General features: G+C 30.8%; 2 protein-coding genes across 2 annotated transcripts; one reads left to right on the forward strand and one right to left on the reverse strand.

Moving 5' to 3' along the window:
- Positions 1–1,092: 1,092 nt before the first annotated feature.
- On the reverse strand, positions 1,093–1,928 carry LOC123209607. Its single transcript, XM_044627720.1, has one exon. It carries the CDS (start codon positions 1,754–1,756, stop codon positions 1,256–1,258), a length of 501 nt encoding a protein of 166 aa, XP_044483655.1. The 5' UTR covers positions 1,757–1,928; the 3' UTR covers positions 1,093–1,255.
- Positions 1,929–6,976: 5,048 nt separating this feature from the next.
- Positions 6,977–20,344, forward strand: LOC123209338 (myosin-11-like). The gene is made up of 38 exons (XM_044627327.1): positions 6,977–7,496; positions 8,720–8,848; positions 9,225–9,368; positions 9,454–9,599; positions 9,674–9,830; positions 9,953–10,011; positions 10,292–10,451; positions 10,553–10,702; positions 10,790–10,926; positions 11,013–11,159; positions 11,286–11,387; positions 11,518–11,575; positions 11,661–11,762; positions 12,744–12,781; positions 12,992–13,118; positions 13,233–13,403; positions 13,531–13,662; positions 13,793–13,902; positions 14,119–14,179; positions 14,301–14,478; positions 14,673–14,878; positions 14,979–15,098; positions 15,562–15,660; positions 15,811–16,032; positions 16,661–16,800; positions 16,975–17,086; positions 17,176–17,220; positions 17,346–17,597; positions 17,697–17,852; positions 17,935–18,141; positions 18,265–18,408; positions 18,567–18,637; positions 18,732–18,831; positions 18,908–18,964; positions 19,071–19,127; positions 19,222–19,302; positions 19,440–19,522; positions 19,893–20,344. Exons 1-38 carry the CDS (start codon positions 7,494–7,496, stop codon positions 20,014–20,016), a joined length of 4,587 nt encoding a protein of 1,528 aa, XP_044483262.1. The 5' UTR covers positions 6,977–7,493; the 3' UTR covers positions 20,017–20,344.
- The last annotated feature ends 69 nt before the right edge of the window (positions 20,345–20,413 follow it).

The raw sequence follows: 20,413 nt of genomic DNA on the forward strand, positions 1-20,413 counted from the left end.
TTTTAGTGATAAATTGGATAGATAGTTCAATTTAGTTGAAAATTTATTTATTATACTATTTGAATTATGTTAAATAATTTTTAAATAAGATCATGAATTTAAATCATATATTTAAATTAAATTTGAATTGAATTATTTTTATTTAAATTATTTTTAATATTGGTTTGATGGGTATATAAATTAAATTGTAGTTAAATTATTTTTTATTTAAATTAAAATTGGGTTAAAAAATATTCAGATATGGTTTGGTTCGTCTCTACTCCTTGACTTGACTAAGCTAAGCCCAACAGTTACATTAGGATTCCCAGTACGTTACATACGAATGTATAGGCAAATCTGCAGAGGCCCCAGCGGATCTAGGCTGTCTGGTACCACAGAATCTTGTCATCAATACTCAGCTAGGTTCACAGAGTACCACTGCAGCTATCTGTACAACCATCAATTCCTCACTTCAAAGCTCTTCTTCAGGTTTTTGGTATTGTGAGCAGGGGGGATGCATTTCTATGTAGCGTGGATTGACAGTTTTTTAAATAAAATTGAGAAGAATGTTTTGAAAAATTCTTAAACACAGAAATAATTCAAATTATAAAAATATGACTGATTTTATTTAGAGTACTATTTGAATTTATTAAAATTATTTATTTTTAAATATATATTATTTAATAAAATTAATTAAATATAAAATATATATAATATATATAAATAATAAAATAAATATGAATAAAATAAACTATTTATCTAATTATTTATTAAAAATTATGTTTTATATTTATTTATTTGCTTTAAATTAATACAGGTTATAATTTACTTTAGTTTAAAAATTGTCTAAATTATAATTTAAACTAAAAAATATTTTTAAAAAATTTATCAATTCAAATTAAACTATTTTATAAATTAAACTAAATTTTTAAACAATTCATCCTAGTGGTATGATTTAATTTATTATGCAGCACCATTCCCCTGGAAGAGGGTGCATCTTATGTGCCAAGTTAGTCAGCCGTGGAAATAGGAATCAACGATTGAGATTTGCTCCCAGGACCTCTGGTATATTATCTCAGGAGACCGATACAAGGCAAAACTGCAAGCATTATCTGCTTAAAATGATGACAGTTAAACATAATTTTGATTTGATTTTACACTGAACTCAGGAAGAAATTAATTTAGAGGACCAAGAAGATCATTTGAAACTTATAATATATAATGATAACTATTAGGTAACTCTATTTAACATTAAACACCAATTCTCTAATCTAATCTAAGAAAAACAGTAAGGAGATTGAAATCCAAGTGAACTCTCAGCAGAAACATCTCTCCACATGAAACGTTCATCGATTTGATCGAGTACATGGCTCGAAAATGCATCATCCAACAGGTAATCATGAGCACTGAAAACAGCAACATCATTCTGCAAAAGTCGATCGCCCTCCTGCAGATTAATAGCTTGATAATTATTAGCTTCCTCAGGGAGATCAACTGTGGCATAGCTATCATCAGAATGATCTTTAAAAATGTCAGAGTTCTTCCCTGTAAGTTCTTGGACGATGGCTCTAAACTCAGAAGCACTGCTAGCTTTCACCTTCATCGGACTAGAAATATACGTAACCTTAATGGGGTTTCTCTTAACTTTAGTTTCAGCAGTTTTGCTCTTCGAATGGTCTTTGCACTTGCCCATAGTTTGCTTAAACATGAAAATGAAATAAGACAGAGAACCAAAGAAGGCAGGTTTAATTTGGTTTGCATGCATATAAATATACATATATATATTGAAGGAGGAGGAAAATTAAGTGTGTAGAAATGGAAGATAGTGATGAAGAATTTCCCCGAAGAAAGGACTGTAGTGACTGTTGAGGAAGAAGACAAAATTGGAAGAGAAAATTATAAAGGTTGCATGAAGAAGATCTTCATGCATGAGAGAAAGGCAATTTCTGTGTTAATTCGGTGGCTGTGGAAATTCTAAATTGGCTGCTATTTGAATACTTTATAAAAATTATGAAAAATACATAAAATGCAAAACCAGCTGCAGTCTTTATTGATCGAAGCAGAAATCTTTTTATAATAATTTGCTTACATTAAAAGAGAGTTAAAAAAAAAAAACTATCGATTTCTGGAGATTTGATTCATGAATCATGAGGATTTATAATTATAAGTTAATGAATATTTATTAAATTAATCTTTTATTATTTATTTTTGGAAATCTCATCGTGATTTTTGGGGTTGATTCATACTCGAGATAAAATAAATAAATAAATAAATTCATGCATTAGATTGGTTTTATTATATATCTTTGAGATAATTGGTCAATTCTGTAATGGTCTATTCTGGAGGAGAGATTACAATTGACCAGTAATTTTTTATAAACTGTTGAACACCCAAATCAAAGATTTGTTACACGTGTTAACAGTTAAATAAGGTACTTTTTTCTGTAATAATATTCTATGTACCTATTTTTAATATATTATTTATATATATAAATTATAAATTAAAAATAGATTTATATAATTTTATTATTTTCTTCACATTAATAAATTAAGAATAATATTATTGATAACTAATTTTGAGTATTTAATTAAATATTTAGATAATATATTATTATATAATTGAATATTATTTTATCTTTAATTTAAAATCAATTAATTGTATAATAATATATTATCTAAATATCTAATGAAATATTTAAAATTGGATCAAATAAAATCTAATCTCAATGTATAGTTCAATGATAATGAATCTTTTTACTTGTAAAACAATATTATAGATGTTTATTTTAAGTATACAAATAAATATATATTATTATATTTTTAATTTAAAATTATTTAATTATATAATAATACATATTAATATATTCTTATTTATATATAGTGAAAATAAAAACATAAAATTATTTTTAACTTATGCGAAGAAGTCAAGCTTCAATTTCTACCACTCACTGTACGGCGAGAATAACGCAACCAAAGCATGAGCAATCTCTAATTGTGCCTGGTTTTCTCACAGATAATCTATACAATCGCTAGCTAGCACGATTTGACTGGCTGATGCACATTCAACCTTCCTTGTTCTTAACCTCTTTGTTTACTCTTCTATATAAAGCTAAAAAGAGAAGGTCGGTCAATAAATCATGTGACAATTGTGATATCTATTTAACTTTAAATATTTAATTAAGTATCTAAAAAGATATGTGATTAGATAATAATATATTATTTAAATGTTTAATTATATATTTAACATTAAATATTGATTTTCTCCCTCTTATTCTTAGTTTAGACTTAGAAATTGGACCTAAAATATAAACATTTATGCGGAACAAGTTAGTCAATTTGTTGTAGTATTGACCAGATTGGTTAAGCTCTAGCTTACAAAAAATTCCCGTTTATATTTTTTATAATATGAACATCCCATAATAATAATAATAATAATAAAATATATATAAATAAAAAATTAAATATTAATAGAATTGAGGTCATAAAATATAAAACTGAATTTTCGATTAATTTCAAGATTGAAGTTATTAGTTTTGATGGACCAGTTTACAGTAAATGTTAATATTTTTTTTTTATAATAAAACACTTGTACTTTATTCTAATTAATTTAGAGTTAGCAACAAATATATATAATTGGACAAAAAAAAATTAAAATTTGCAAATGTGTACTTGGATAAATTTAAATATGCAAATATTGACTGATGGGACTAAAACATTAAACTAATGGTGGGCCTCTAGAAACTTTATAGGCGGCAGTTGGTTGAGAAGTTTTAAAAATTATCTGGAGGATGTATATTTTATTATTAATATTATTTTATTTTATTTATAAATAATAAAATTTTTTAATAATTTTTTATTATTAATATATATGTTATAAATATAGAAAGAATAACAGTGTTATTAAAACTTGATTCGACCAGTTGATTCGACCATGGATTAGCTCTTGATCCAATCTGATTCACTTATAAATGATCGACTTTTGTGTTTTACATATATATATATATATATATATATATTTATTTATTTATTTATTTATTTATTTATAAAAAAAATAAAATAGTAATAAATAATATTAAAAAAGTATAGTTGATTAATTGATTGGAAGTTATATAGTTGTCATTGAAAATAAACAAATATTAATTGAAGAGAATAATTAAATTGAATTGATTTTAGTGGGTTGAAATAAGTTAAACAAGTGTTTTTAATAAGAGAAAACTAGATGAGTGTTATTAAATCATTCTATTTAAATGCATGTTATTTATATTTAAAAATGCGATAAATATTTAATGATATTCAAGAAACACATTATAATTTAGAAACTGATTAAACCATGAACTAGTTAAATAATTAGTTTAATTATCGATCCGATTTTAAAAATATTGTAAAATAATATACTAATATTCTTTTATTACTTCTAATCAAATATAATAATCATTTATTTTTATTAAATTTTATCAAATATAATATTAATTTATATCTAATGTTTTTTTAAAATAATATATATATTTAATATAATTTTTTAATTTTAATAATAAAATATCTTTTAAACCAAATGATCTTGTTAAGGTTTAGAGTCAAGCTATTTATATAGAATAATAATGAAATACAAAAGTCAAAGAAAATGTTAAAGATTTTATTGATATTTTATATTTTTTAAATAAACAAAAATTTTGGATTATGAAGATAGGGTTAGATTCGAATTGAGTTTAAGTTCAGTTTGGTTTATATATAGTGAAGTTCGAACTCGTGAAAGTCAAGTTTAAACTCTGTTTGAATTTGATTTAACTTATTTTTTGTTATTAAAACGATCTCATTTTAATACATATTGATCAAAATAATATCGTTTTGTATCGAAATTTTTAATTAAAAAATTTGATGAGTAGCTCAAACTCGAACTTAAACTCGACCGAACTTATATAGGGCTAACTTATTTCAAATTTATTTAAACTAAAACCAAGCTTAAATTTAAATACGCTCGATTCAAATCCGACCCTAGGGGCAGGTTAACTACTCGGCATAGATCCTTTTGACTATAATTCGTTTTAAATAGAAGATGCGCTTGTGGTAAACAATATTTTTCAAATATAAAGTGTTGATTAGACGTACCAATACTTTTCTCTTTTTGAATAACACAATGGTCTAATGTGTGTTTTTACGGAAACATATTTAACATGAAAAAAAGGAAAAGTAAAGAAAATCTAGTGCAAATACAAAGGACATGAACTGAATTGTCACAAACACAATATAATTGCATTAATGTACATGTTTTATATGAGTTTTATTTTTAAAACAAAAATTATTTCTATACACTTTTGCGCTAAATGCGATGTATCGATTTGAGATATTACGTAAGTTAGTATACGTAACATCATGCATATGTATCTTTGTTTTCGTATTTTACATGTCTAGATTTACGTCAAGATGACATGACGTATTATTTACACTTTAAAATTGTTTTCGAGAGAGTTTAAAAATATATTAAATTTACAAGTAAATATTACTAACTATGTTAATATATGTGAGAATATAATTAATATTAATGAAGAAGAAAGATGGATTAAACTTCTTTTAAAATGGAAGAAGAATGGTGCAAACAAATATAAGAGAATGCACATTAGAATTTATTGTATAAATCTTTAAACCCAACTTCTTCTATCCTTTAATTATTTTCAAGGTTATGACAAACTTAAAGATAATTATCGACATTTTAGAAATCTCGAAACGGAGTAAGTGATATCATGTAAATCACAATCTCAATAATAATTCAAAATCAAAGATAAATTTTTTATCATCACGAAATGAGTTTTCTAAATTTTAACAATGACTAATGAAATGCATTTACTCTTCGTATTGATTTAGAGGTCACAAGTGCATTATTACTCATAATTGACGTATTTACTCAAATATAACTTGGATAAACAAAAATTTGATCATAAAAATAAAAGTACAAATTAGTTCCGGTAATATTTAATTATCTTTAATAATTTATTTTATTATTGACATTATTTTGTTTAGTTTATTATGTAATAAAATATTTCAGTAATTTTATGGTGATATAATAAGTAATACAAAGTTACTCTGCATATTTTATTTACTTTAAATATTAAAAAATTATAATATAATCTTAATTTTATAACAAATTTATCCTTACTTATTAATTTTTTAAAATAAAACACCTTTCATTTCAATTAAAATAACAATTAACATTTAAAATATTATAGAATAAATATGTGGCAATAACATAAAAACTTGAAAAAAAATTAATTAATTAATTTTATAATTTGACAATATACAAATAAAACCATAATATATTATTAAAATGAATTTTTTTAAATACACGAAACAAATATTTATCATAAGAAATATTAATTTAACCAAACACAATATTAATTTATTCTTACAAATAAAATAATATTTTAATATTATGTTACTAATTTCATCAAAATATAATTATTATTTATACATACAAAAATTTTACCAAATAACACGATAATTCATTCATAATAATCTATAATTTTATGGTAATATTTTATTTTTAATAATAAAAAATTATCCAAAATAAATCATTATTCTTTTTTGTTATCATTTTGTAATATATTTCATTCATCTTAATAATATTATCGTAGATGTAGAGTCTCATAAAATTTTTTAATCGAATCACATAAAAATCATATATGTGATCTTTTTATAAGCAATCATTCATATTTTTAAACACATGTATTATTTATTTGATGTATTCATTTGATATATTTTTTATCAGAATCCTAACGATTGCATTCTAAGATCAACTAGATTTGATTGTCTTATCATGTCCATCAAGGAAGAATTCTTGTATCATCAAATTTTACATGAAGTAGATGAAACAACAATTTAGTTTGAGACACGTAGAATCTAATGGTTGTAACTAAAAACAAGTAGCAAATTACAATACAAAAAGCTACACTCGGTCAAGACACACAAAGCACAACATTCTGTTAAGAGAATTAGACTTGGTTAGTTGGCTACTAGCCACTAGTTGGCGCGAAACCAAAGGGGAAGACAACCGAACTTACAGCTCCTATTGAAGAATGGCACTCTCTCATCATCATTACCCTTCAATCTCACATTCACTTCAATACACAAAACCACAATTTCTCCATCCTCACCATTTTTTTTTCCCTTTCTTTCTATTTTCATTTCCACATTTCTCTTCCCATCTTTTATCCACTTCATTCACTTTCTGTCTCAAGCCCCTATGATATTTGGACAAATCGGTTAATTGGGTTGGTTTGTTTAGTCCAATTTTGGTGAGTTCTGTGTTTGGTTGGCATTGGTTTGTGAAAAAAGGGTGATGGTTCTAGGGAAACGAATCAGTTTCTTCTGTGACTTTTAGTGATGAAGGAGGTATGGTTTTGAGTTGGAGAGTGGAGTGTTTTGAGGCTTGGAAGGTGAGTTCTATTGGATCTTAGAGCTGTAATCCGTGAGAAATCAATTTTCATGGGAGTGCATGGTGGCTCTTTAAATTCATAGCCGGAAATGGTATGTGAACTTTGGCTTATTTATCTGTTTGCATTTCCATTTTCTGCTTACCATTGTGTCTGTTAGTACTGCTAAACAAGACTTGACTTTGCTATCAATTTTGAATTTGATATAATAAAGCCATTGATTTGACTCTTATAAAGCAAAAATGTTGCATTTGTGTAGCTTATTATAATTTGGAAAAATAGGGAATGTGGTAGTGATTAAAATTTGAATTTTATAATATTATGCTATCAATTTTGAAATTAGAAGATATGGTTGTTGATTAGATTCACAGGAACAAACGAATGATAAGTTCCTAAGAGGTATATTGTACCATGGATGAAAATTGGGTAATGGAGCTACAACCAAAAGTAAAAAAGCAGGAATAGCTGAATCATTGATAAGGTTATAAATAGAAGTACTGGGGACCTGCTTTCATACTTTATTTCAAAGAAAAGTAGATATTCTATCCCTAAATAGGCAAGTAATCTCAGAGAAAGTTAGCAAAGATGGCAAACTGCCTTAGCCCTCCATTAGTTATTCAGAAAGGAACTAAGATAAGGCACCGAGATGTGATTTCTGGTGAAGTAACCACTAGTGAAAACCTTAGTGTTGCATAGATATTATTATGTATCATCTATTGTCTTGAAAGGATTTGAAAAAAGGTAGTAGTCATGCTAAAGTTTTAGATTTTAGGATGCAAATTGTGCCTATAGCATTTTGCAATTTAATTTGCTACTAATTTAAGTTAAGATGATGGTTAAAGACTAATACATTTTAAGGTTCTGTGGCATGCTTGAAAAGTTTAATGAAGAGCTCACATAGAGTTCACTATAGAAGAAAATGATATTTTGCTGTGATACTGGTGGAAATTTCCAATTAGCTACACTGATTTATATGCCCTTTAATGCATTGCACCAACAGAAAGTGAAGATAATTTCATCTGTGAAGGACATAATCTAGAGAAGTTGTTTCAACACTATTACCTTAGTTGAGACCTAAGCAGTAAATAAATAATTAACATAAACTTCAAGGAGGACAGATTTTACCCGAAACTTCAAAAATGTCCAATAGATCTCAGTTTTAGTTCAATAAAAGTTTTTCTTATGCATGTTGGGGTGGTATATAAAAGTAGTTTCTATTTGTTTATTGCCACAATGCATAAAAGATGATGTTTTGTCATTTCGAAGCTTTTCTTTGCATGTATTGATAATTTGATGTTTGCAATTTGACATCTGCAGGGAACTCCAGTAAATATTATTGTTGGTTCTCATGTCTGGGCTGAAGACCCGGAAGTGGCCTGGATTGATGGGCAGGTTACAAAAATTACAGGGAAGAATGTTGAGATCCAGGCTAGTAATGGAAAGAAGGTCAGTGATCCGAATTTACATGTCAATTCTTCTTTCTGTTTCTTTTCAAGAAAAAATTCAAATGTCAGTGATTTAAATTCAAGTATTATAGTTGAATCTTTGATATTTGTTCCCTTTCTTTTCATCATTGCATCAACAATTGCATATTTTTATATTAAAATGTAGTATTGTTATATACAATTGCTCAAGTGAACTGTAAGTATCTTATACTTCAAATTTATCCTTTAATCACCTTAAATGATATGGTGTAGTAGGAACCACAAATAAGGACACAACTTGAAAGTAAATCTTTCAATGAGAGATCATATTGTCATTACTTTTTGACATTTGATATTTGTGGTGCTGAGAAAAAGTATTGTGTTTTGGTAACTTTCAGGTTGTTGCAAACTTATCAAAAATATATCCGAAAGATATGGAAGCTCCTGCTGGGGGCGTTGATGACATGACAAAGCTATCTTATTTGCATGAGCCTGGAGTTCTGCAGAACTTAAAAACTAGATATGAACTCAATGAAATCTATGTGAGTTTTATAATGGATGAAGTTTATGTCTTTAGTGCATGGCATTTGCTACTACAGGCACCTCTAATGCTTGACATCGTTGCAGACATATACTGGAAATATTCTTATTGCCATCAATCCATTCCAAAGATTGCCTCATCTCTATGATGCTCACATGATGCAACAATACAAGGGAGCTCTGTTTGGAGAATTAAGTCCTCATATTTTTGCAGTAGCTGATGTTGCCTACAGGTTTTCTTCATTCCATACTAGAAGCTGTATATTGCTTTCTGTATGTTGAAAAGATATGCTTTAACTGCTTTCAGGGCAATGATCAATGAGAGGAAAAGTAATTCGATTCTGGTCAGTGGTGAAAGTGGAGCAGGCAAAACTGAGACCACAAAAATGCTTATGCGGTACCTTGCTTTTTTAGGTGGGAGAACAGCCACTGAAGGAAGAACGGTTGAACAACAAGTTCTTGAAGTATGATCAATAACATACTACTTTTCTAGGCTTCTATGGAGTTTTATCGCTCCATCTTCTATCATATATATTTCTTTGGTTTCATAATATTTGAACTCTGATGAGAATCTCTCTGAATGCAGTCAAATCCAGTTCTCGAAGCATTTGGAAATGCTAAAACTGTTAGAAATAATAATTCAAGGTTAGAAAGCTTTTAAGCAAAAAGTAGATTGCTGCTTATGTTCTATTTTGTCCAATTTCTCTGAACTCAAAAGCTTTGCATAGATGACATTTCATTTATTTGTGTGTTACCATTGCCAAGCAAGCTTCATATTTTCACATCTTCCTTACTGAAGAATAAATTGTGTATGTTCATGTCTAGTCTTGATGCTTTAAGTATACTTATAACTAGGAAAGGTGAATTCTTGTAAATTTTTGTTTGCTTGACATTGATTTTTGTTCTGAAATCAATACTGGTGCAGCCGTTTTGGTAAATTTGTTGAGATCCAGTTTGATAAACAAGGGAGAATCTCAGGAGCTGCCATCAGAACTTACCTTTTGGAGAGATCTCGTGTTTGCCAAATTTCTAATCCCGAGCGCAACTACCACTGCTTTTACCTCCTTTGTGCTGCACCACAGGAGGTATTTCCCCATTGGAATGTTTGACTGATTTTTTTTCTTGTTTTAGGTGCTTAGAAAAATATCAATTTCTTATACTCTTGCTGAAGTTACTAGTGTTACAGGAAGTTGACAGGTACAAATTAGGACCCCCTAAATCATTTCACTATCTTAACCAGTCAAGTTGCTATGAACTGGTTGGTGTAAGTGATGCCCATGACTATCTTGCCACAAGGAGGGCTATGGATATTGTTGGAATAAATGCGAAGGATCAGGTTACCTTTTACAGAAGCATGCATTTAATTACTGAGAAATGTAAAACTTAGGGAGGACCACCCTCTAACCATCTCTCTCTCTCTTAGGAAGCAATTTTCAGAGTTGTTGCTGCAATACTTCACCTTGGAAATATTGCATTTGCTAAGGGAAAAGAAGTTGATTCATCAGTTCCAAAAGATGACGCGGCCAAATTCCATCTTAGAACAGCAGCAGAGCTTCTCATGTATGAATTCTTGATATCAACACCATAGTTCATATGCTTCTTTTCCCTTTCATATTAAGATATTATTCAATTTTAATTTGTTTCAGGTGTGATCCTGTGGCCTTGGAAGATGCATTATGTAAGCGTGTTATGATTACCCCTGAGGAGGTTATAAAGCGAAGCCTTGACCCTCAAAGTGCTTTAATTAGTAGGGATGGTTTGGCAAAGACAATTTACTCTCGATTGTTTGACTGGTAAATGTTACTATATAAAATACACCAGTGCTTATATACGTCCAATGGTTACTATGACAGACATAAAATGGAATGAGATCTGAGATAATGATATGATGCTAAGTGTATATTTGTGGTTATACACAGGCTGGTGGATAAAATTAATAGCTCCATTGGGCAAGATCCTAACTCAAAATCTCTCATTGGTGTCCTTGACATTTATGGTTTTGAAAGCTTTAAGAATAATAGGTACAATTTGTTAACACTTTATACATATAGTGCATAAACAAAATGTCACATTGAAGAACTTGTAGCTTACCGCCTATCAAGGATTTGTTATAATTTTTAATGCAATAGTTCACATACACCAATTGTGCAGTTTTGAGCAGTTCTGTATTAATTTCACTAATGAGAAATTGCAGCAGCATTTCAATCAGGTAAATGTTTCAGCAATTATTTTCCATTTTAACAGCAGTTCAATTAGTAACTTGTAGCTTAAGAGAGTCTGGTAATGTCTTTCAGCATGTCTTCAAGATGGAACAAGAAGAGTATACTAAAGAAGAGATTAATTGGAGCTACATTGAGTTTGTTGATAATCAAGATGTTTTGGATCTTATTGAAAAGGTTATCCTTTTTCTTCCCTTCAACTCAATCCTTCAATGTTATTTTGAACCTACTTCCATAGCTTCAGGATCCTAAATGAACATCAAAATCTCTATTAACCTAGCTACCAAGTCAGTACTTCAATTGTCTAGCCAGTCAATACTTCATATCTGATTCAATTTCTGATCTATATATAAATATCACGGGTCCACAGATGCTAAATTTAAGAAGTAACTGACAACAAGGATCTGAGCATAAAAGTGTAGTCAGGCTACCATTATTTCAAAGGATAGGTATCTGAGTTGCATTTTCAGTCTAGTCAAGTAGATTTTCAGAGATAGGAGGATTCAATTTATGTGTGATTTCTGACGGTTATTAAACTTACAAGCTCAGAAGCAATTACAAGGGTTGAAGTTATTCTAGCTATATGTTCTAAAACTTGCTTTGGAGGATGATTGACCAGTTAACCTTCCGTACTGTTGGGCTTTTTGACAACATTACCTTATATGGATTATTTTTCTTTATGTTTTAGTGTGGCTTATGGATTAATTTACATTCCTGTAGTTTAGGTGAGTTGGTTTCTGTCCAATTTTCAAAATATAATGATAGATCAAGTAGCTTGGCTGGAAGGAATTGGCATTCACCATTTTATGTTTTCACCAAGAAAAGAACTCTGCTCTTAATTTAACAATGGAATACTGCATGCGATTGTAACATAGTAAGCTTGTTTATCATGTAAAAAAATCTATTATCTTTATTGGAAAATTTTGTTGATAATTCAGTGCACATCATTAGTTCATATTTTTATGATGTTAGGGAAGGGGGAAGGGGGAAGGGGGATTTTGGGGTTCATGATTTAAGTTATGTTTCCATTTAATGCTTCTCTCAGAGCCCTTAAAACTCAACTAAGCCTTTCTTTAGATTAAATGGGTTGGCTACAAGAATTGTACTACAAATCCTGTTTTCTAGTTCAAGTCTCACATTATTTTTTTGTTTTTGTAGAAACCAGGTGGAATCATTGCTCTCCTTGATGAAGCTTGGTATTTTCTTTTTCATTTTCTCTTCTCAAGGAAATCTGGTTGTAATTCACCATATGTTTTACATTTGAAACTTTTGTACCTTTATTTCTTTGTTGGTCAAAATTTGAAAATATTATTAAATTTGTTGGACGAGTGACTTTAGAACTGAGCTCCTATTTGATGGTCATATTACTTTTCTCATTTGTAATCTTACCATTTTTTTTTTTACAGCATGTTTCCAAAATCTACACATGAAACATTTTCGAATAAACTCTACCAAACGTTTAGAAGCCGTAAGCGCTTTATAAAACCAAAATTGTCTCGCACAGATTTTACCATTTCTCATTATGCTGGAGAGGTATGCTAAAAAAATAAAGTTTACCAAAATATGTAATGTTCCATCACAAAAGAAGAAATATATATGAACTATTCTACCATTCAGGTTATTTTAAGTAATAACGTTTCTTTCCAGGTCCAATACCAATCTGATCATTTTTTGGACAAAAACAAGGATTATGTGGTTCCTGAACATCAGGATTTGTTGAGTGCTTCCAAATGTCCTTTTGTAGCAGGACTTTTCCCGCAACCTCCAGAAGAGACATCTAAATCATCAAAGTTTTCTTCAATTGGTTCTCGCTTTAAGGTAGTTTTTTCTTCATTGCTAATGTGATAGTTGATGAAAAGTAGTGTTCGTATGTACTACATCATGTTACTCCATTTTATGTTGTAAGAATTAGAAGACTTATGTTTTTACGGTGTAAATTATACAGGTACAACTACAACAATTAATGGATATTTTAAACTCTACACAACCCCACTACATTAGATGTGTTAAGCCAAATAATCTTCTTAAACCTTCCATATTTGAGAATGTAAACATTCTACATCAGCTACGTTGTGGTGTGAGTACAATTTTATTATATATGTCTTTCTCTTCTTTTAGTTTTATGTTGGTTTCTAGAAAGAAGGAGATGATGTTGAATTCCTATTAGTTTTCTGACGTTCAACTATTACCAATGGCTTTCCCTATAGGGTGTTCTAGAGGCAATCAGAATCAGTTGTGCTGGATACCCTACTCGTCGTCCATTCTTTGAATTCCTCAACCGGTTTGGGCTTCTTGCCACAGAAGTTTTGGAAGGAAAGTAAGTAACATTATTAAGCAGAGTTTTAAGTTGTTTGGCAATAGTGCTTAGGTGTTTTGGTGTGGTTGTTGAACTTCATTTCGTTAATCCCAAAACCCCTGTGCTACCAATTCTCCAACAACAGGGATAATCTCAATTTATTTATTTCAGAAGGCTATTTGTTGATTAAAATCGAACCAATATGCATATTATCCTTGTTAATGCATCTATGTGCAGCTATGATGAAAAGGTTGCTTGCAAAAAGATTTTGGATAAGAAGGGGCTTCAAGGATATCAGGTACTATAAAAGATATCTGTGATACCTGTGGAAATGCTTACAATATATTGAAACAATAGTTATAGTTTCTTATGAGTTGCACTCAAGAATTTTTATAATTTACCTTAAAATAATGGTGCAGATAGGTAAAACAAAGGTATTCTTAAGAGCCGGTCAAATGGCTGAATTAGATGCACGGAGAGCTGAAGTACTCAATAATGCTGCAAAAACCATCCAACGGTGCATACAAACTCATATTGCTCGTAAACGCTTTATTGCATTGCGAAAGGCTACCGTGATTTTGCAATCTGTGTGCAGAGGTGAGTCATCTGAAAATTTTATAGCATAAATCAGGTTGTGTTACTACATGTAGAGCTTTCCATATAGAGCAGTAGCTCCCTAAATAGAACGGTAAAATTATTATGTCTTTGGACATGGCTGTTCGGGGAATTTGTGAATGGTAAATCAATTTCCATTTCTAATCCATTTTCACATGCATTTTTATGATTTGTAGGAAGACTAGCATGCAAAGTTTTTGATGGCATGAAGAAGGAGGCAGCGGCTGTGAAAATTCAGAAAAATCTATGGAGATATGGAGCCAGAAAAGCTTATAAGAAACTCCATGTTTTTGCACTTGTCTTGCAAACAGGTTTAAGGGCAATGGCTGCTCGTAAAGAATTCAGATACAAGAAGCGAACTAAAGCTTCAATTATTATCCAGGTTATAACCTTAGCAATCATATTTCTAAAATGTTTTCTTTTCTTTGCATATACAATTTCTTATAACTGTTCCATTTCTTTGGATTAACGAAAAAATATAGGCCCGGTGGCGTTGCCATAAAGCTACTTCATATTATAAGAAGCTCAAGAGAGGAACGATAAAGGCACAAACAAGATGGAGAGGTAGAATTGCTCGGAGAGAGCTTAGGAAGCTTAAAATGGTCAGTATAATTCTTTTGTAATATAGTTTCATATCATTTTCTGTATTGCACATAAAGACATTGATTATGCATATAGGTCTTGGCCTCTGACCTGATAATCAGATTGATGTACTCAACATTTTTTTGCATGTTTGGAATTTGGACTGAAGGAGTAGAATCATTTGAAGTAAACAGATTCTTGTAAAAATAATTTAAGCCTTGAAGAATCTTTTTTACTGGATCAAGAAAATTGTGAACATTAATGGAGAAATCTTTGTTAATAACACACAAAAAAGAAAACTGTTGCTCAGAAGAAAAGGTCTAGAGTTAGAAATTAACAATGGAATTTCTAAGAAATAATAAGAGAACAAACAATTCGTGTTAACTAAGAAAGCAAACACGAAGATCTTTTCAGTACTTGTCTAAAGTGTACTTGTATCTCATTTTGACTTTCAGTGAAAACATCCATCTCTTTTTTGTGCAGGCTGCAAGGGAAACAGGTGCACTTAAAGAAGCAAAAGATAAGCTTGAGAAACATGTAGAGGAACTCACATGGCGTTTACAGTTGGAGAAACGTTTACGGGTAATAATATGTTCTGAAGTAGACATGACATTATGGTGTGATAATTTTAAAGAAACCAAAAAAAAAAAAACACTTTTTGTATTTAACTTTAAAATCTTGCAATTGCTTTTCTATTTGATCATGTACTGAGGCTTGAAATTCTGAATGCAGATTGACTTAGAAGAAGCAAAGACAAATGAAGTAACAAAGTTGCAGAACTTGTTGCAAGAGATGCAAAAGAAAGTTGAAGAAACAAATGCATTGCTTATTAAGGAACGAGAGGCTGCAAAGAAAGCTATTGAAGATGCACCTCCTCTTATTAAAGAGACCCAAGTTTTAGTTGAAGATACGAAAAAAATTGAGTCACTAACAGCAGAAGTGGAGAGACTAAAGGTTAGAGGCTTAACCATTAATTGATACTTAATATTTTTTTGATAAAGGAATTTGTATATTTAGTAATCATTCCCTGACCAAACAAAGTAATCCTATCTTCACTTTAAGAATCAAGTAGTTAGGTGAAACCTTTTCTTACAGATTAATAAAATTCTTGGTTAAATACTTTTCTCAAAAACACCTCAAAAATCTTATCTGTTCTTAGTTGTAACTACCGTTGTATGAAGATTTGAAACTTACATGCAATACAAGAATGAGAGTGATCTTGAGTTTTAGTTTTAATGGGCCAAGTTTACGAAGGCAACATGCCAACATCACATTACTTCTTTTTCACAAAGATTAATGTTCAATTTACAAATTATTGTAACTAGGACATGTTATTGTCATGCTACAAAAAAGGGAAAGGTTTGCACTGCAGTATTTTTTTTTTTTTTTGACCCAGTAAGAACTTGGAAACCTGTGTTTCAAGATTTGTTGAATGTGGCAGGATATTAGTAGAACCATTAATAGTCAATGTATGAGTTTTCATCAATTTGTTGTGGGTCTTATAGCTCATTATAGTATGTTGGAAGTTGATAATAATCATCCAATATGAGTTTATCTTGACCCTGGCTTCACGGTTTCATAGGATTCATTGCAATCAGAAAAACAAAGAGCTAATGAATCTGAACAAAAATTCAAGGAACTCCAAGAGACAAGTGAAGAAAGATGGAAAAAATCTGAAGAATCAGAGAAAAAAAATCAGCAACTCCAGGAATCATTGAGCAGGTATATACTTTCTCTCACTCCATTTGATCATCTCACCACTATTTTGCATCAAATTAAATCATCTGATTGGTGGCTGGTTATTATAAAATGGGATTCTTAGCTTTATATGTGGAAGAAATGTTTACTTGTTTAAATTTTTCTAATGTGGTTTCGCTCTTATACTTCCACAATTAGGCTAGAAGAGAAGCTGACCAATTTAGAATCAGAAAACCAAGTACTACGACAGCAAGCTGTATCCATGGCACCCAATAAGTTCCTTTCAGGACGCTCCAGATCAATTCTACAGGTACTTGAGGGAATAAAGTATTAAATTGTCAATTAATGTTTATTAGCCAGAAGGTCTGAGGATCTTCATGTTGTCTAAAATAATTGCAGAGGAATGCTAGTGGCCATTTATCTGTGGATACCAAGGCATCTATTGTAAGTAATCCTCTTATAAGTATACATTACAATGAAATCTAGGAATGAAAAAATTTACTATGAGATTTACCCAACTGTTATTTTTTGTCTACTTTCTTTGCTGATTAATCTATATATGGGAATAGGATCTACATAGTCCTTCAATGAACAGAGATCCTTTGGAAGTCGAGGAGAAACCTCAAAAATCACTAAATGAGAAACAACAAGAGAACCAAGAGTTACTCATTCGTTGTATTGGACAACACCTAGGTTTTTCGGGGAACCGACCTATTGGTGCCTGTATCATATACAAATGCCTCTTGCAATGGAGATCTTTTGAAGTTGAGAGGACAAGTGTATTTGACCGCATCATTCAGACCATAGGCAATGCTATTGAGGTTTGAAATGTTTAACTTCTTGTGTCGGTATTATCTTTTATTAACTTTTTTTGACATCCAAATCAAACTTGAACTTGAATGTTACAAATTGGATCTTAGACCCAGGACAACAATGATATTTTGGCCTATTGGTTATCAAATGCCTCTACGCTCCTCTTGCTACTCCAACGAACATTGAAAGCAAGCAGTGCAGCTGGAATGGCTCCTCAGCGCCGTCGATCTTCATCAGCCACACTATTTGGGAGGATGACACAAGTACAACTTTGCCATTAGAATCAAGTAGTCATTTTAGCAAATTTTCTTTATTCCTACTAATGCCTTTGATTGTTATTTTCAGAGTTTCCGTGGGAGTCCTCAAGGGGTTAATATTTCCTTGATTAATGGTAGCATAAGTGGTGGAGTGGATACCTTACGGCAAGTTGACGCTAAGTACCCGGCTTTGCTTTTCAAACAGCAGCTTACAGCTTATGTGGAAAAAATTTATGGAATGATTCGAGATAATTTGAAGAAAGAAATTTCTCCATTACTAGGGCTGTGCATCCAGGTATAGTGTTTTTCTTATAAAAAAATAATTGGATATATGCTTCTTTGTATCTGGAATTTAAGAAACATATCTTCCTGTCTAAACTCTACCATTACAAATCTTAATTTGAATATGATGAAATAGGCACCAAGAACATCCAGAGCAAGCTTAGTCAAGGGATCATCACGTTCAGTTGCTAACACTGCAGCCCAGAAAGCTTTAATTGCACACTGGCAAGCGATTGTGAAGAGCCTTGGCAACTTCTTAAACTCTTTGAAAACTAATCATGTTAGTTAGATCTATTTTGATTCTATTCCTTCTTTCTAGCTTACCTGTTTTACTCAATTTTTGGAAATTCACCATGAGAATCCTAAATTAAAAAAAAAAATCCGATTCTCATTGCGTCTATGGTTTGCATTTGTCTAATTTTTGATATTTTGTTTTAGGTACCCCCATTTTTAGTTCGTAAGGTCTTCACTCAAATATTTTCCTTCATCAATGTTCAACTTTTCAACAGGTTTGAGTCTATTACCACTTCTGAATTATTTTAAGAACTGAAGGTAGAAGTTTTCTCTTATCTTTTTTACTTCCCACCACTGTCTTGGTTTCAGCCTTTTGTTGAGGCGAGAGTGTTGTTCATTTAGTAATGGTGAATATGTTAAAGCTGGATTAGCTGAATTGGAGCAATGGTGTTACAAAGCAACAGATGAGGTAATTTTTATAAACTGCTACTTTACTTCATTATTTAGTCTTTTATAATAACAAAACAAACAAAAAATGAGTGCAGTATGCAGGTTCAGCATGGGATGAGCTCAAGCATATAAGGCAGGCCATTGGGTTTCTTGTATGATTCTATTCTAAACTTAATGTATTATTACTTTATTACTTGCTGTGACAATGAAAAGAAAGAGAAGATGAAATTTTCTCAAATGTTATATTTCTTTGTTTAGGTCATCCATCAAAAACCAAAGAAGGGACTGGATGAAATAAGCCATGACCTCTGCCCAGTGAGTGATGCTGATCTAATATTAGCAAATTGTTACAGTTGTTTCTATGCCCTTTTCTTTTCCAGGTATCAACTAAATTAAATTCTACGGACAGGTCCTTAGCATACAGCAGCTATATCGGATCAGTACAATGTACTGGGATGACAAGTATGGCACACATAGTGTGTCTCCAGATGTAAGTTTTCTTTGGATGCCGTTACTCAAACTAGGTTAAGAGTCATCTTTCTTACATGGGAAAGCACTATAAATTTTCGTAGTGCGTTAGATATTATGGAGAAACTGACTGTTCCCATGTTAATGTTTGTTTTATAGGTTATATCTAATATGAGGGTGTTGATGACAGAAGATTCCCACAATGCTGTTAGCAACTCTTTCCTGTTAGATGATGATTCAAGGTTGGCAAATAATGTTGACTATGTGTTGATCTTTTCTTTCTTTCATTTACGTTCCATTAATTAATAACCATTATTGGATATCTCATTGAGAAGTACCTTGAAAATCTGAGTGTTGGAAACTTGAATCAAACAAAGCAATGTCGCCATATGGTTAATTAAAGACTGATTTGAATGTTTCAATATTTAGTTGAGGGTTGCACTAAATTGTTGAAATGTATGATCATGATGATCAAACATGCCGTAGCTGTACAAAAATCTATGACAGTGACAAGGGCCATGCCATGCATAGTTTGGTTGGTCTTCCAAGTTGCCTTACTTGATCATTACCTTAGGGATTTCACTGACCTCTCACTACTTTGTTGTGCTGCAGCATCCCATTTTCAGTAGATGACTTGTCGAAATCAATGAAACAAATCGACATCTCTGACATTGAACCACCACCTCTTATTCAGGAGAACACAGGGTTTAGTTTCTTGTTGCCGAGGTCTGATTAATCATCATTAGAGACATGGTAGGTTTTCTTTTTGGTTGGCCTCTCAAGTCAAGGTGTAGATTCAAACTTGCCACCTCCAAGATTTTGGATGCTTTTGGAGGGTTATTTATTCTTGATTTTTCTTGACAATAGATAAATAGTTCATTGATTCAAACAGGGGTAACTATGCTCCCCGTGCACCATAAAGTTGAAGATTTACTCTCTGTTGTACAAGCAGCAGGTTTTTGTCTCATTAAAGAGAGAAATTAAAAGTAGAAACATTTCTCAGCTCCTGTAATTCTTAAACAATTCATAGTTTATAGACTTCCAATATATGCTTCACTGATTTATAGTTGTGTATTTACAAGGTAGGAAAAAAGGTATCATAGCTGATTTTACAGTCTAAAAGAAAATGAGGA

Source organism: Mangifera indica, chromosome 2 (assembly GCF_011075055.1).
Source record: "Mangifera indica cultivar Alphonso chromosome 2, CATAS_Mindica_2.1, whole genome shotgun sequence".
Classification (NCBI taxonomy): Eukaryota; Viridiplantae; Streptophyta; class Magnoliopsida; order Sapindales; family Anacardiaceae; genus Mangifera; species Mangifera indica.

Coding starts and splice junctions, on each gene's coding strand:
- LOC123209338 (XM_044627327.1), top strand. Junction 13,663..13,792: donor TACATCAGCTACGTTGTGGT/GTGAGTACAATT, acceptor CTTTCCCTATAG/GGTGTTCTAGAGGCAATCAG. Junction 19,128..19,221: donor TAAGCCATGACCTCTGCCCA/GTGAGTGATGCT, acceptor TTCTACGGACAG/GTCCTTAGCATACAGCAGCT.
- LOC123209607 (XM_044627720.1), bottom strand. CDS start 1,756: ATGTATATTTATATGCATGCAAACCAAATTAAACCTGCCTTCTTTGGT.